The 16,969-nt window shown below is 35.3% G+C and overlaps 1 protein-coding gene across 3 annotated transcripts in view; it reads right to left on the bottom strand.

The window, feature by feature from the left end:
* The window catches only part of LOC132122487 (disintegrin and metalloproteinase domain-containing protein 12), a 92,507-nt gene that overhangs the window by 13,251 nt on the left and 62,287 nt on the right, over positions 1-16,969 (bottom strand). For all 3 annotated transcript variants that reach the window (XR_009426388.1, XM_059532821.1, XM_059532822.1), the window contains exons 7-15: positions 16,723-16,788; positions 15,543-15,614; positions 14,332-14,501; positions 14,027-14,111; positions 10,963-11,111; positions 2,390-2,567; positions 1,530-1,619; positions 817-1,012; positions 613-721 (exon numbers count right to left, since the gene is read on the bottom strand). Coding sequence is in view for 2 of the 3 variants with exons in the window: in XM_059532821.1 (XP_059388804.1) it covers positions 613-721; positions 817-1,012; positions 1,530-1,619; positions 2,390-2,567; positions 10,963-11,111; positions 14,027-14,111; positions 14,332-14,501; positions 15,543-15,614; positions 16,723-16,788 (1,115 nt within the window). In the remaining variant the exon portion in view is untranslated. The remainder of the gene's footprint in view (positions 1-612; positions 722-816; positions 1,013-1,529; positions 1,620-2,389; positions 2,568-10,962; positions 11,112-14,026; positions 14,112-14,331; positions 14,502-15,542; positions 15,615-16,722; positions 16,789-16,969) is intronic.

Below are 16,969 nucleotides of genomic sequence, written 5' to 3'. Positions count from 1 at the left end.
TGATTTCTCAGCAGATTCGTCCGTTTGTGTGTGTGTGTGTGTGTGAGACAGTCAGTCAATAAAGAACAGGACGGGACGAAAGTGATGAGAGAAATTCATTTAAAATTGAATTTAAATCAAAATTTTTTGAAGAAAAACACTGAAAGACCTGAATGAACACACCTCAGAAGTCAATTTTGATTTTCTGTCGTCCTGAAGTGCACTGACTAAAAGCTATTTTTTTTTTCAAAATCTGTAATAAACAATAATTTATTTTGCAGCAAATTCAACAGTCATCTGTTGGAATATAAAAACATGCACCTGATGATGCCACCTCCACACCCCACTGTATGAAAGATCGGGGCTAGTTGTCACACTCTTCACACCAGTGAATGTTTCTTTATTTAGTTTTCAATTTCTTTTACACACACCTTAAAGACCCAAAGCTATAGAACATTTCATTATCGCATCATTTGCTTGTGTGGGGCAAGTTGTCACAATGGAACCTACCTATTTAGTAAAAAAAAGCTGCCTTATAAAACAACAACAAAACCATTTTATTTCTGTATAATTGTGTTTGCCATCGATGATGCAATGCTGCATAAAACATTTAAATTAAGAATTTTCTCTTACCGCGCTTCACATTTGGCAAACGATCCCTTTGCATCTTTTCCACAGTTTCCATACGGATCTCCCGCCGAGTTGACTCTTTCGAAACAGATTCCTGGAGCTGGTTTTGCACCTGTTAAACACACACAATGTTTTTCACATATAATGATGAAGTATAGACGGCTGCTGTAGAGGTTCCTCCAGGCCTGCGGGTGGTGCTGTCCTCACCCTGTCCCCACAGTGTGATGCACTGCTGCTCGTGTGTCTGACAGATGCCGTTGTAACAGTGTCCATCCACACCCTGACAGGTGTGTCCGTCGTGCAGGTAGACATTAGCGGGACAGTGAGGATCGGCACCTGTGCAAAACTCTGGCAGATCACAGGAGTTACTGGACTCACGGCACGGAGTCCCTGCAGGCTTCAGCTACACAACAAACACATGAAAACTACTTAAGTCCTTTCATCCAATACAAAATAACAGTTTACGTTTCTCTTAATGTTCCTGGTTTTATTGTAATTGATTTATCAGTGCATGTTATTGTTTTAGAGTAATATGCACTACAAATATACATGTATATGTATATACATATATATATATATATATATATATTGGTATTTTAGGTGGTTTAAAAGCCTACTTTTGTTGACATTGTTATTTTTAAAAACAAAAACATAGAAATGTGAAAAAGATGCATTGATAAATAAAACACATATAGAACAGTGATTTAATTTAAGTAAATATTCATATGAATATAATATGGTAATATTTCATATTTTATAATATTATGTTAAGTAACATTAAAATAACTTAACATTTAATACATTTTCTAAATAAATGTTAAATGTATAAAATGTATAAACCCAATTTTAAGTACATGAAATTAAAAAGATATTAAAGACAGCAAAGAATAAAAAAAATTATGATGAACGTCATACGTTACCTGACAGTTTTCACAACACTGTCCATGTGCACATACAGCTTCCTCCTTCAGTGTGCATGTACTGGCATTACAGCAGGGATTCAGACACTCCTACAGAGGCACACATTCATACAACTGTTTTCAACATTGATAATAGCAGAAATGTTTTTTTGAGCCGCAAATCAGGCTATTAGAATGATTTCTGAAGATCATGTGACACTGAAGACTGGAGGAATGATGCTGAAAATACAGCTTTGATCACAGGAGTAAATTACATTTTAGGATTTATTTAAATGGAAAACCATTTTAAATTGCAATAATTTTACATTTTTACTGTATTTTTGATCAAATAAATGCAGCCTTGGTGAGCAGAAGAAGTATTTCTTTTCTAATCGATTTGTGACTCAAGTACATTTGCATATGTGTAAGAATTGTGTCTAAATAATTTCCCAGATGTTTTTCTCTGATTGCTGGCTGTGTGGAAATTCATAAATTGAACATGAGCATTGTTGACGAATGCACAGACACAAACATTGTACCTTTTTGCTATGCATTCTGCACTGCCAGCAACATTTCAACAAAGACATCAATGAACAGATTTAAACCCTCAGGGAACACCTGAAGTGCTCAGACACAAACAAAAGCTTTTTCTCTGCGGCCCTTGCAAAATCGCCTGGTCCAGCGTGACAGATGCATCTCATTCTCGTGCTTCTTCTCACAGCGTGGTCACAGAAAACTGTTTATTTCAGATTTGGAGGAGCGACTGCTAATAATGCTCACTGGAGAGTGTGAAATGTGTGGCACATATGCATGCAACATGTAAATGTCTGGATTAAATATGTTTTTAAAAAGAAAACATACACACATGAGCTCTGATGTACCTCCAGATCTCCGCAATCGCACTGCTCTCCCTCCTCGACATATCCGTTTCCACATTTCTGGCCTCCGTAGAGCACCTTCACCTCCGGCATGTTGAACAAACACATGCCCACACCTTTCTCCAAACTCGCCGCGAGATCCTTCTTACTGCACGTACTGAAGACCGTAGGGAAAGGATACCTGAAAGTAAGCGGAAATATTTCCTCAGGGATGATTTTTAAGAAAACATTCAACATATGCACTCATAAATGGACCAATCAGGCAGCGGAACTCTTGCCAAGAAAATGACATCATCCTGTAAGTGAGGACCAATGAAACAAGGCCCAGAGGAGAGAACAGCAACAGATAAGAGATATTTATGCGTCCTGCATCTGTAAGAAATCACACTGATTCACTAGATTGTAAATGGGAGGCAACAGGAAGTGAGTGTGTGTGTGTGTGTGTGTGTGCGTGCACGCGATAAAACTTCATATTACACATGGTTTCATTTTGACTGATTTATACAACAAATCAACATTCCAATAGACTGGTTTGCTTTAATTTTAATAAATTTTGCTTACAAAAATATCACTATTGCAACCTAGAAATTGCACAGACATCTTATTTTCTCCAGAAATTGTAAAACTAGTTCTTAAGTACTTTAGTTTTCTGTTTCCCACAAGACACAGAAACACTTCCACACATGGTGGAGATGATTTCACTGCAATTACACACACACAATAACACAGTAAAAGTGGCCCAAAAATCCACTCTGAATATCACTGCTACCCTGTGGAGCGTAACAAAATGTTTTGCTCCAGTGTCTACATGACGAAATCCCAGGTTTACAAACAACCCAACAGCCAGAGAAATTACAGCCCTGGTTTGTGACTGACAGCGATGCGATCGAGCTCCCAGAGAGAAGCATATGGTGCATATTATGAGACTGGCAGATGAGCTCACGATGGTGAAGACCATCTGTGATCAGGGAGGGATTTTAGAAGGATTTAGGTATGGTGATTGCAGACCTCAATGCACGTGTGAATCATTGCAGTCGGCCGTTTTCATTAACACACTGAATGCTACAGCACTAAACATCCTGATGAATTAAATCAGTATGATTGGTTGAGTTACAACACATGCTGTAGATCTGGAGGTTGAGTACTAAATGCAAAGATATGTTCAAAGACGTTTTTTCCAGCCCCTTCATTATCCAAAATTACTCGATCTAAGAATATTAAACTAGTTGTGCTGCATGCTATGCCAAATATCATTATAGAGATTAATTTATTTTAAATTTGAATAAAGTTCAAACCCATGAAAAATAGAAATGAATTACAATGAAGCACTGCGAGCAATGCAAATTAATATTAATAATACTGTATTTATACAAGATATTTACACAGACTATGGGCATTAAAGCAAAATATTCAGACCCTAAATATGTACAGTATATGCACAAATACTGTGTTAATTTCGTCACCTATTTTTAATTTAGTCTTAGTCTTGTGCCAAATGTCCTTGTTAGTTTTAGTCATATTTAGTCATTCACATATCTTTTTTTGTCAGTCAAGTTTTAGTCGACTAAAAGTCTCGTCATTTTAGTCTAGTTTTAGTCAAAAGAAAACTCAAGGTATCTTAGTCGACTAAAAGTCTTTTAATTTTAGTCTAGTTTTAGTCAAAAATTTTTAGTGTTTTTTTAAAATAACACATTATTACTGATAAACATTTCAGTAAAAAAAGTGTTTCACATATCTCAAACATTGGTTAAATGTCATAATTACCTGACAAAATACACTTGTTGAATGATTTTTGTTGGATGCAAATGTTAAATGTGTCTGGTTTTCAAATTCTGATTTAGGAGACACATTCACAAATGATTAACCTGATCACATTTTTTTACTTTATTGATACTGCTTTTAATCGTAATGCAAAGATCGAGCCTCTTCCATGTCGTCGGCGCTCGTCACTCTTGTTCGCTTCAGGTGTTGTGTGTTCAGCAGTTTCGTGTTGCAGCCACAGGCTAGCAGCAACAGGAGTATGAGACCTGTAACTTGAGCAACAGCGGGAAGCCGCAAACTCGTTCTGAATTTTTAAAGGCGTAACAGTTGATGAAAAAGCAGAGACGATTGTAGACGAAAATGAAGAGAGATTTTATCTTAGTTTTTATTTTATGCAAAACATTTTCGTCTCGTCTTTTTTCGTCAACAATAATGCATGTTAATTTAGTCTTAGTCAGCGTTTTTGGACAGTGGTGCAGTCATCGTCTCGTCTTAGTCATGAAAAAAAAGGTTGTTGACAAACATATTTCGTCTCGTCTCGTCTGACGAAATTAACACTACAATACAATCAATCATAAATGCCATTAATTTATTGCCAAGTTTGGGGCCAATAAGAAACTTTTTTATACAAAAAGTGAAACTTGTATTCAGCATGGGTGCATTAAATTTATCAAAAGACACAGAAAAGTTTTTTAATCATCAAAAAAAAAAAAATAGTAAAAACATGTCAGATTTTCCACAAAAAAATATTAAGCAGCACAGCTTTGATGACAATAAATATTTGATGAGCAGCAAATCATCATATTATTATGATTTCTGAAGGATCGTCTAACACTGAAGACTGGAGTAAAGATGCTGAAAAATCAGCTGCGCTTCACAGAAATATATAGCTTTTTTTAAAATATATTACACTATAAGATATATTATGAATCATAATAATATTTTGCAACATTACAATTTCTTCTGTATTTTTGGATCAAATAAATGCATCCTTTGGAGCATAAGAGACTTAAATAAAAAAAAAGACTGCAGCCCCAGCATGCCTCAGTGCTTCTGCATGAACAGGAAGAGCATCAGAGCTCATCTTCAGACTGCACCGCTGTTGAATATTACTTCTTTAAATAAATAAAACATGCATAACTGGCTAAAGATGAAGAACAGACTGGAAACTTTAATGCGTGTTCTTCAGACAGAAACTCATAACACGTCTGTTGTAACTTGATTTTCTTCTCGAGGTAGAAGATTACTCGAGTCCTGTGTGATTGTGATGAGTTTGTATTCTGTAATAGCTCTTGAATTATTGAGATTGTTTGGCACAGACGGCTTTGATTGGCTCTGATGTGATTGTGATGTGTGTAGTGCGTCTCTGCTGTGAGATGTCATGCAGTTAGAAACATCTGTCAGTGCTGTCAAACACACTGCATGGGGACAGGAACCGCACAAATCCGTCCAGGTTGACTGGTTCTGGTCTGGATTTCCAACATCAGCCATGACTATATGAAATTTGCTTGTTGCATTTGTTTGTACAAATTAACATTACATAGATACCATCTATGTTCATTTTCCAAAATATTTAGCATTTTGATCATATTCTTCTCAATACGAATTTTTTGATTAACTGTATAACCGTATCAGGTACTGTAATCCATTTTGGTCTACATTTTACTAGCTAAAAATTAGAAGTGATGATACAACTTTTGTCCTCTTTCTTTTTGATCCAATACCAATTAATATGAAGGCCAACATTACTGATACTCAAATAATGCTATGAAATACAGTATTTGATATCTTAAATACTGGAAAATATGTGTGTGTGTGTGTGTGTGTGTGTGTCTGTGTGTGTGAATAACTGGAACTTCATGCAATTTTATGGCAATTAATAAAATATAAATAATAATAGATAAAAACAAATAAAATAAAAAAAATGTTTTCCTTTTCATAGTTTTAAAGTGCAATCATTTTCCTGCTAAATATGTATATTTACGTGTGTTAAGTCTATATGTGTTTGTTCAATTCTCTCTCTCTCTCTCTCTCTCTATATATATATATATATAAATAACAGAAAATTTATGCAGTTCATTCAGTAGATTGTTACATTTCTGGAGAGAAAAGCATGTAAAACTCACTGACACAATAATGTTTCTTTCCATCCACGTAACCTGTATGACATTCGTAAAGGTTTGCAATGGCAAAACGTCTCTTTTAACTGAACGTGTAACAAGTGTTCAATAAATTCAGCTGCGCAGCGTTTTCCTCCCATCCTCATATCTACAGCTGCTCTTTTCAGCATGGACCAGAGTTTGCTTCAGAATCCAGTTGGCTTTGCTGTGGCCATTAGTATGCATCAGAGTCTTTGTTCCTGGCAAGCGCACTGAGTCCACGGGGCAACTCGAGTATTGAAATCTGGCTCGCATCGGCCCTCATGCTCGCTGGACCAACTGTAGGATGGCATGAGCCTTCAGGAGGGTGAGAGATAAGCAGATGCTTCCTCTTGCCTCCTGATGCCAACCCAGAGATAAGCCACAGTGACTCGAGTGTGTCTACGCTCTCAAACACCTCCTCTGGACTGGGCTCAACAGGAGGCCCACATAATGGAGATTTCACTAATGTGAGTGCATTTTGTTCTCTACGAGGGAATGAGGAGCTTCCAAACGCTCTACAGAAACACAGGAACAAATATAGCAGCGTTAGGAGCCACTGCGGCTGTGGGCTCAAAGGAGAGAGTCGCCTACGGAGTTCTACTGTAACACTGCATCATCGTTTATGTAATATTTAAACAGAGAGTTCAGTTAAAAATGCTGAGTTCTGTTCATTTACTCTTCCTCATGTTATTCTGAACATGCATGGACATTAAAGACCATATTTCTACAATAGAACAGTGGGGTCCAGACAACATTTGACCCCATTGACTTTCATTGTATTTTGTAAGTTTTGATTATGTCTCATACTGAGTTTAGTCCCTGGCCTTCCAATTTCAAATTGAAATGCACTATTTTTTTTTTTTAAATGAATGAACTGAAACAAGATTAGAATTAAGTTCTAAAATGCTAAATGAATTTGAATTGAGGTAGCAAACAGGAAGCAGAATTGAGTGAAGGTAGAATTTAAATAAATAAATGATTATGTCATAATAATTTATTTATATATGTGTATCACGTATTAATCGGAATTCATAAGAAAAAGGAAACAAATTCAACACAGTTAATGCACTGTGGGAAATGTTGTTTTCCAGTCAGAAACACAAAAGTTTGTTTTATAAAATAATAATTAATATTTATTAAAATACTTTTGTATCTGTACTTTACTAAACTTGTATTTTAAGAACTTTACATGTACAACTAAATACATTTAAAAATGAAGCTCTGATGAGTATATTTCCCCCTTAAATATGATCCTGGGAATACTCATTTTTCTTATGCATGTACTGTATGACCGATATGATCTACTAGTTATTAGTGAACCAGAGCGGAAGAACACTGCATCTCCCGGTATACATTACCTTAAAGTTAAATGTCTTTAAATTACAATTCAGGAAATTTCTGTTCATGTCATTACAATTCAACTTGGCCTATTCGATTCACACTCATAAATTGAAAGGAGTCAATTCAGATCTACCAGATCCAAAACATCACATTAAAAACTTCATACTGGTGGCTTGAGCTGTCAATCAAACAGTCTCTTCCTGTCTGAGTGGGCGGTGCTTGTTCAGAATAAGTGCTGATAAAGTCCAGCTACTTGGGATCAGATTCCTTCAGAAGATCAGAAGGAGCTGCTTCAAACCTCAGAGGGATATTCACCACTCACGTCTTAATTAATGCAATTACATAGATGTGAAGCTCGTAAACGAGCACCTGCTGTGATGTTAAATTCATTGACGCTTTGATCTATGAAAGCTCTGTTAGAGGAGAGGCAGACTAATGCGCTGTAATAGAAGAAATATCCGTCTTAATTGTCTGATTCCAGATTCTCATTTGTACAAATACATGGCAAATATGTTTCTTATTTTCTGGATCAGATCTGTTTTTCTCGTCTGGTACTTCGTGACACCTCTTTATGAGCACATCATGGAGCATCACGTTTCGGGTTTTTCATGGGTGCATCCAGCTAAAACACTGGTGAGGATGAACTGATACACACTAGAGGATGCTGGGATTGAGTTGGCCGGCGCACAACCATCTGCCTCATGTGAATATCTAACATGGCTTGCAAATGTGTGATTTACTTGCCTGGAAGCACACAAGACAATGACTATCACAGACTCAAAACTGCTGCAAACCATTTCTTGGGAATGCCACGCGTTAATGTCTCTATACCTGAAACAGGTGTCATGAGAGATCAGAAACACCCACTGCCTGTCAATCATTGTACAGTACATGCTGAGCCCATTTCCCATCTCTTCTGTATAGGGTGGCCATATGCGCCGTTCATACGGGACACGTCCCGGCCAGGATTTTAATAATGCCTAAAACATCCAGAGCAGTTTGCCCAATAACATGCAGGTATTGTACATAATCGACCAATCATGGGGCAGCGTGTGAGAAGGTGAGCTCTAGACAGAATGCTCAAAGCGATGCAAATATGCACAAGTGTTTTTTCTTTCGATAGACACAAAAATACAAAGTGCGCCACAATGCTTCAAGTCAAACGAACGAACAAACACTTGAAAGCGATTCGAAAGCATAAGGAGCCGTCTGCTCTGCTCTTTATAGCTCTCATGAATGTTACACAACGATCAACCTGCACAGTGCAAATAGCCAAAACCTGGATATTTATATACATGGGATGTGTCCTGTATGAACGTGTCCTGTATTTTCCATTTTTATTTTCCATTTAGTTACAATTTTTGTAGTCTTGTTGTTTGTTTTAGCTTTTTATGCCTTAAATGGTTTTATTACATTTTTTTACTTCAGTTTTAGTTATTTTGATAACTTTTAAACTAAATTAATATGAGAAATCAAATAACAATAGAGTTTTTATATGTGTGTGTTTAATATATATATATATATATTCAATTAACTTTAATATCCTCGATCCATAAAACAATAACATTCCCAGAAATACACAATCACTTTCTGATGAGTAGATATGTGCTGCTAAAAAAGTGAGTTTATTCCTAAAAAGAGGTTAATCAAATCCTTACTGTTTAACGAATTTATTCAGCATGTGCTAAAAATGACTCCATGTTTACGAATGTGTTTAATTCATGTGTTTAGAGTTGTTTCTTCATCACAGCTCGCAGAACATCTGACCGTAAACCTGTCGTCCCGTCTAACAGATGACAGAATAAATAAGCAACGAGGTGCACAAGCTCAGATGTGTTTATGAAACGACTCTCAGCTGGTTTGTGTGATGCAGACGTCATGAACCAGCGGGTCAACAGGAAGCATGCTAATGAGCGTGTGGCTAAAGGCTAAAGGCTAATGCTGTCCCGCTGTGGTGTTAAAGTCTGCTGTTGTGCAGATGACCAAATGGAGCTCATTATGGAGTAACAAGGCAGAAAAAGAGCGAACCACTAACAAACAGACAGAGCCATCATGTGCCGAACAGGCTGAGCATTCTGGGTAAAATGGAATAAGAAGCTGATTCACACTGATAAAGTCAGCTGATGGGTTTGACGGGATTTTACACAGAACTTTTACTGTGGGCTGTTTGTTCTTCTGTTGAAAGCAAAATTAGCATCCAAATAACAACAAACTATGTTTCACGTAAAAAAAGTTCAATTACTTAAAAGAAAATATTGTGAAAAAAAAAATATTTGTATTAGTTTTGCTGAGGATAAACAGTCATACAGATTTGGTACATTTTTATGTAAACCGTTCCTTTAAGATTTTTTAAAATATAAATATTGTATTATATATTAATTATATATTTAATAATTTGCTTCTTATGAAACCTCACATCTCTTTTAGATTAGTTTAAAAAAAGGAAAAATATATTAATATTTAAAATATATAAAGAATTTGTAAAATATATAAATATAAACAAATATGTAATAATATTAATATAAATAAATAAATAAATAAATAAATATATATATATATATATATATATATATATATATATATATATATATATATATATATATATATATATATATATATATATATATATATATATTTGTCATGGTTATATGGAATATTCATATTTTAAAAATATCTAAAACAATTGTCAACTTATGACATCAAAATGTATAATAATAATAATATATATATATTTTTTATTAAAACATTTATATTTGTAGAAAATATAAATATAATAAATATTAATAGAAAATATACAAATTAAAAATTAAAATAATAAAAAAATCACATCAACACCTTTAAATATTTAAAATAACTAATATACATATTATAAATACACACACACACACACACACACACACACACACACACACACACACACACACACACACACACACACACACACACACACACACACACACACATATATATATATTATTAACACCAAATTATACTGGGAGATACCAGTGACCATACAGAGATTATTTGTTTTAAAAAATAAATTTGCGGAAAATTATCTTTTTTTTTTTTTTTTTATCACCAGAACATATACACTAATGCAAAAATAAGGTTCTCCAAACATGTCTGTGATTGGATAGAAAAAAAAACAGGTAGCCCCACCCCCGACCAGAACCATAATTAAAGTTCTGAAAGCATCACAGAGCATCGGTGTGAAATTATGAATGTCCTTATTATAGCACATTAAACCAAGAAAGGAATATTGGATAGAACATAAAAACAATTACACACATCAGCTTTAAGTATCCCACTGCAGAACCAGTGCAGTGTTCTCACCCAGTGGAGGGGGTCATGATACACCCGCCGCGGTCCACCGTGGCCCTGCAGCCGCAGCCGCGCTCCGGCGTGTCGTGGTTCATGCCGAAATTGTGTCCGAGCTCATGAGCCAAAGTAACCGCAGCACCGAGAGGGTTATCGGAGTGATCCTAGAAGACCAAGAGAGTGAGAAACCATCAGTCAAACACAATAAAAATAAATGCTCGGTGAATTCAAACAAGCAATCAATTTCAATTTAAAACAAACAAGAGCAATTTCTTCCTCCACGACCCAAGAGACCCGTGAGGTGTTATCCGTCCTGTTCCAGATTACAATTAACCCCCACATCTCTCCTCCGGTGCGTTTGTTTTTCTCTCAGAAAACACTTTCACATGAGATCCGTAATGAGCAGACGCCAACGGCCTTTATAATTACTTTAGCACAAATCTGTCAGAGCAGCATAACTGGAGATCCTCTGCTGTAATTGCACACCGTTCTGCAGGCTTTGTTTGGTGAAGGGTGTGTGCTGAAGAGGCAGGACAGACACAATTACTGTCGCTTTGGTTAGGACGTGTCTGCCAAACACGTGAAAACAAAATGAAAAGGAGGGAAAACCACCAGATCCAGTTCAGTTCTGACGGATTATGAGCATGAATGTGCAGAGGAAAGTTTTATTGCTCTGAAGGTGCTCTTCCAGAACTAAAGAGTCTCTGGAACAAAATTATTTAAAAAGTTTAGGGTTGGTTAGAAATTAATGATTTTATTTATCAAGGGTGTATTTATCAAAAGTGACAGTAAAGAATTTTATAATGTTTCAGAAGACTCCTATTTCAAATAAATGCTACTCTTTTGAACTTTCCAAAAACCTGAATAAAATCTGAATTCTACAAAAATACACTGTAAAAAATCTATGTGTTACTTTCAAATTCTTTATAATTTTCTGGGGGAAGTTTACTAAACCAAAACTGTTTTTCAGTGTATGAAGCAGCACAACTGTTTTCAACATTGATCATAATCAGAAATGCTTCTTGAGCAGCATATCAGAATGATTTCTGAAGGATCATGTGACACTGAAGACTGGAGTAATGATGCTGATCACAGGAATAAATTACATATTTTAATATATAAAAATATGTGTTTTACTGTGTTTTTTTTTTATCAAATTAATGCAGCATCAGTGAGCAAAAGAGTCAAAATTTTACCGACCTCAAACTTTTGAACCATAGATTATATTGCCTATAAGGCACACTCTCCTGCCAGCTTTGGGCATTTATAACTGTGTCAAACAAAAATGCTGATGCTTATGAACCCAGCACATTTGCATAGAAAGGATGCACGTTTGTCAAGAAAAGAACGACTTGATTTAAATATGCATGATGCAATTTGCTTTCACAGTAGATGAGCGTTTGACGGACAGGAGCGTGTAAAGTCCATTTAGAGGGTGTTAAAAGAACCAGATCACTTTGAAATCAAGCAGGGAAACAGCAAATCGCATTTCCGAAAGCCTCATTGGTTAAAATATGCTTATGCCTGAACGCAATTCTCTCTCTACAGGACACAAATTTAAGATTGCTGGAGTTTTTTTCGGAGCATAAAAATCAGAGAAGCAGGAGACTCGGGCAGAAGTCTCCATCTGCGCTCCGTTTAATCTCTTTTGATGGCATTTTGTGAGTTTTATTTCCACTGGATGTGAGATTGTCCGGGGAGCTGAACACTATCATATAATCTGCTGATGTCTGTGTATCTCATTGCATTTTCAGGAAGCTTAAGTTCGGTTTAGTGGGAACTGGTCAAATGAGGACATAACCTCTTCCGAACAGAAGATGTCATGAGATCGTGCCATGTTTTGGTGAAATACTGTGGCTTTTGTGGTGGCAACTCCACTCAATCACACAGCAAAAACAAAAGTCTGACATTCAAGAGGTGGCCAAAGGAAATAAAACACATCCGATGAACGACTCAATGAAGAAAACATGCATGTCTGCTCTTTTGACTGACAAAGACTAAATATTTTGGTAGAAACCACATATGACCATAATGATCTATAATGGAGAGGCTTCATATAATGGGACCCTCAATCAAAACACAAATATTGAGATGGTCAATTTTACACATGAAACACATGCAAGCAGAATGAACGCAATAGTTTGTGCTATTAAACCGGAGGTGTTATTAGTTTAGCTGGCTATAGAGTTGAACTATGTGCTCTGATTTTGTGTCTCAGCAGGATATTTTGGTGGAGTGCTGCTGTGTGATCAGTGTGTTGGCTTGATTTAAGGGAAGCGTCTCGAGACAGCCATGCTGATTTAGTTACTGTCCTCATTTGACACAGTAAAAGAGGAGAATGTCACCTAAAAGTTAGCAAGCACAACAACCTCAGATGACCTCTGTATTCCAGAACTAAAAAATCATACTTGCAATGGGACTAAAAATACATATAATAGAGGTATGATGTGAAATACATAAAAGTAAATTCTAAATATATATACATAATTTATAATATTGCCTGTTAAATGTTAAAAATAATGGCTTTAAATTTAACTGTGATGGTCAGTGGCTATAAAACATGGGGAAAATTGAGGGGAAATTTACTTAGAGACATAAACCATCTTTATGTTGTTTCTTTATTCATTTAGAGATTCAATTGGCCAAAATAATATAAAATTATGTCAAAACATTATTATAATATGCAATTAATTACAGAAAAATGTGATTTAGAATTTTTTACTGTTTTAAACACTTTTTAAATCACACACACACACACACACACACACACACACACACACACACACACACACACTTATTTATATTAAATATATACATATTTTAAATTAATTTTTCACTTTCTATCAATCTCTCTCTCTCTTACTTTCTCTCTCTCTCTCTCTCTATATATGCACATTTAAATCAAAACATTGCACAAAAAAAATTATTCTTTGGTTTCAAATGAATCAACTCTATTCAAATAAAACGGCAACAAAAAAAATATTAATAATAAATTAATACAAAACATCAAAAATTTGAAATGCTCAAAAATATCAATAAAGCTCCATGTCATCAAGAATGATTGACAGATGTCACTCACCATGACGATGCCCCCTGACTGCTCTGCAGTGCACATGCTCATAATGGGAGCCATGCCGATGGTAGTGCCCTGGAAGTAAACGCCACTGAAGAGAGAAAACACAAAGTTCATCTACAGCAGGCTGTGTGTAAAGTGTTTTAAATACAATTATGTAAATAAATCCTCATGCATTTTTCAACGTTTCAAAATAATAAATAGTAAAGCAATTCTTCCTGGAAGAAGAGCTGCATTGATTCTGGTGGTGAACCGCATGCTGTGTTTTCCACCTGCCGGCCCTCGGCAGTAAATGTGTTTAGCAGTCAAACCTGATGAGCTGAGCGTTATCGTGTGGTCTCTGGGGGAGCAGCTTGAGTTTTCTCCAGTCCAGGAACTCGTGGAGCGATGTGAACGGATCCTGTGTGATGGAGCATTTGTCTCCGTCACTCCACACCTCCAGCCCCACCAGAGCCACACGGATATTCAGTGATCTGTAAAACTGAAACACGGCAGCGCTTGCCATCAGCAAAGCAGATTTAAGCAGATGCTTCAAGGGGGAACAACTCACTTTAAAAATACACCACATCAAAAATATGCATCTATGTGTAATTTTGTTTTGCAAATTATTTGCCAAAGACATGCTAGAAATCCTCTAAAAAACATAAAAATTGACTAAATACTTTTTTAATATTAAGATGTAGATAATACATATTCAAAATTGAACTACATCTAATCAGGATTTATAAATATTCTATTTATAATGTTGTAATGTACACATATTTTTAGAATTATAAGTCTGTATACTAAAGATTTATAAACACATTCTGATTTATAATAGAGGCCTATAGTGAGTTATAACTATATATTCATAATAAACATTATTATATTCAAACTTGTAATTATATTTTCACGTTTATTTATATACATTCAGACTCATAACTTCTACATAATCAGATTTACATTATATATTCATGATTTACATTTATATGTTCAGCTTTGAATCTATATATTCAAACTTGTATATTTTCAATTTACATTTATATATTCAGAAGTATGACTACATACAATTTACATGCATACATTCAGATGTTACTGTTTATTCTGATTTACTTCTATATTTTCACTCTTACAACTACTGTATTTATTTAGATTTACTTTTATATATTCACAATTGACATTCATACATTGAGATTTGTATCTATATATTCAGACTTACAACTATGTAATCTGATTAACATTTATATATTCAGATTGTATATATATATATATATATATATATATATATATATAATATTTGCATATATATCTATTGCACTTATTTATTATTTTACTGAATATATATACATGAATGTTGTTGCACAAATATGTACCATCCACATAGAATTTTCTTGCTTGTTTTTTGAATGCTAAAATGCAGATAAGAATGACTAACTAAGAACATTTCAGGTTAACATAACAATTTTCCTCCCAAATTATGTTTTCTGCTAGTATTAATTATTCATTCATTAATTAAGCATGTTGACATGCCTTCCAAGTTTACCTTGTCCACGTAGTTTGCTATTTCAGCAAGCCTCTGTTTCACTTTCTCCACGTCTTTCCCCTGTTTCTGATACTGAAAGGATAAAAAAAGTCTTTAAAATGCAGCCAAATGTGCCGTTCACTGGCCAGCTCTGGTAAATGTCACATGAGGTAATTCATTTTCCATGGGCAGCGACACAGATGTTGAGCCAAACACGTCCAGCAGTGTTTGAAGTCCAGGCTGTCAGTTTAACAAAATAAAAGCACAGACTGGAAATGTGTCTCCCAAGATTACTGTGATTGTTGCAGGAGAGACAAAAATCAGGACAGAAGCTTGATTGCAGAAAATGAGCAAGTCAAGTAGAAATGCACTATTTCTAACTCTAATAAAGCACCACAGGACGGGATATTTGAAAGGTAGAAAGAATTATACTGTAAACAAAGTGTTTCTTAATGCACATTACAAACAGTCTGTAAAGAGGTCAAGAGATTGCAGCCGGCCGTCTTCATTTCATGTCCAAACAAGCAATGACCCGCTAATCTGCTTTGACCTTTGACCTCTTGACTTTCTTAAACTCAACGTCAAGGGGTCACGACCTTTCACTGACGCAGGTATGGAAGTCTCACGCCTATGAATGGATTTACAATGATTTAATTTAGTGAAAATCAACTGGTCCAGGGCCATACAGTTATTTAAACACTATTAAAATGATTTATTAAAAATAAATAATTAAATTTTTTTTTTTTCATTTCTAAATAATTATAAAAACTTTATTTAATTTTTAAAATGTATAAACTGGATGAATGGATGAATGGATAGATAGATAGATAGATAGATAGATAGATAGATAGATAGATAGATAGATAGATAGATAGATAGATAGATAGATAGATAGATAGATAGATAGATGTATTGATGGTTTCATGCTCTTGGCAACCAATAAATCAGCTTCTGAAATACAGCGTTTATCTTTGTTGCATGTGAATCAATATTTCATATAGTCTGGATTTAATTTCCTTTTACTTGAGGTAGTTTTGATCTGGTTTTTGAGGATGAGCAGCATTATATGGTTAGCTATCGATTGCCCTGAGCATCGCTGATGTCTTTGACCCAAGTAAAGCAGATCTGCATTTAATTTTTGGGTCACGACCCACTAGTTTAGAGCCGCTGAATTAGATGATTGAAGGCGTCTCTTCATTACCTCGCGGTTGTCTGCGACGATGATCAACTCCACATGCTTGGTGCTGCTCTGAGCGTCTCGTTTATGCTGCAGGGAGAATGAACGACAGAAAGAACATGATTAAGAGAGAACTTCACCCTCTTCTTTTGAAGGACACAGTTAATAGAGCCTGCACTCAAGACACTTTCATAAAATCTCCCAAGGCCCATTTAGCTATGAGTCTATATGGCCTTTAAGGAACAGAGGTGACATCTTCAGCTCTCTTCCG

The sequence above is a fragment of the Carassius carassius genome, chromosome 40 (assembly GCF_963082965.1).
Source record: "Carassius carassius chromosome 40, fCarCar2.1, whole genome shotgun sequence".
Taxonomy (NCBI): domain Eukaryota; kingdom Metazoa; phylum Chordata; class Actinopteri; order Cypriniformes; family Cyprinidae; genus Carassius; species Carassius carassius.
The sequence above is the reverse complement of the archived record's forward strand: the minus strand, read 5'-3'. Positions and strand labels throughout refer to the sequence as shown.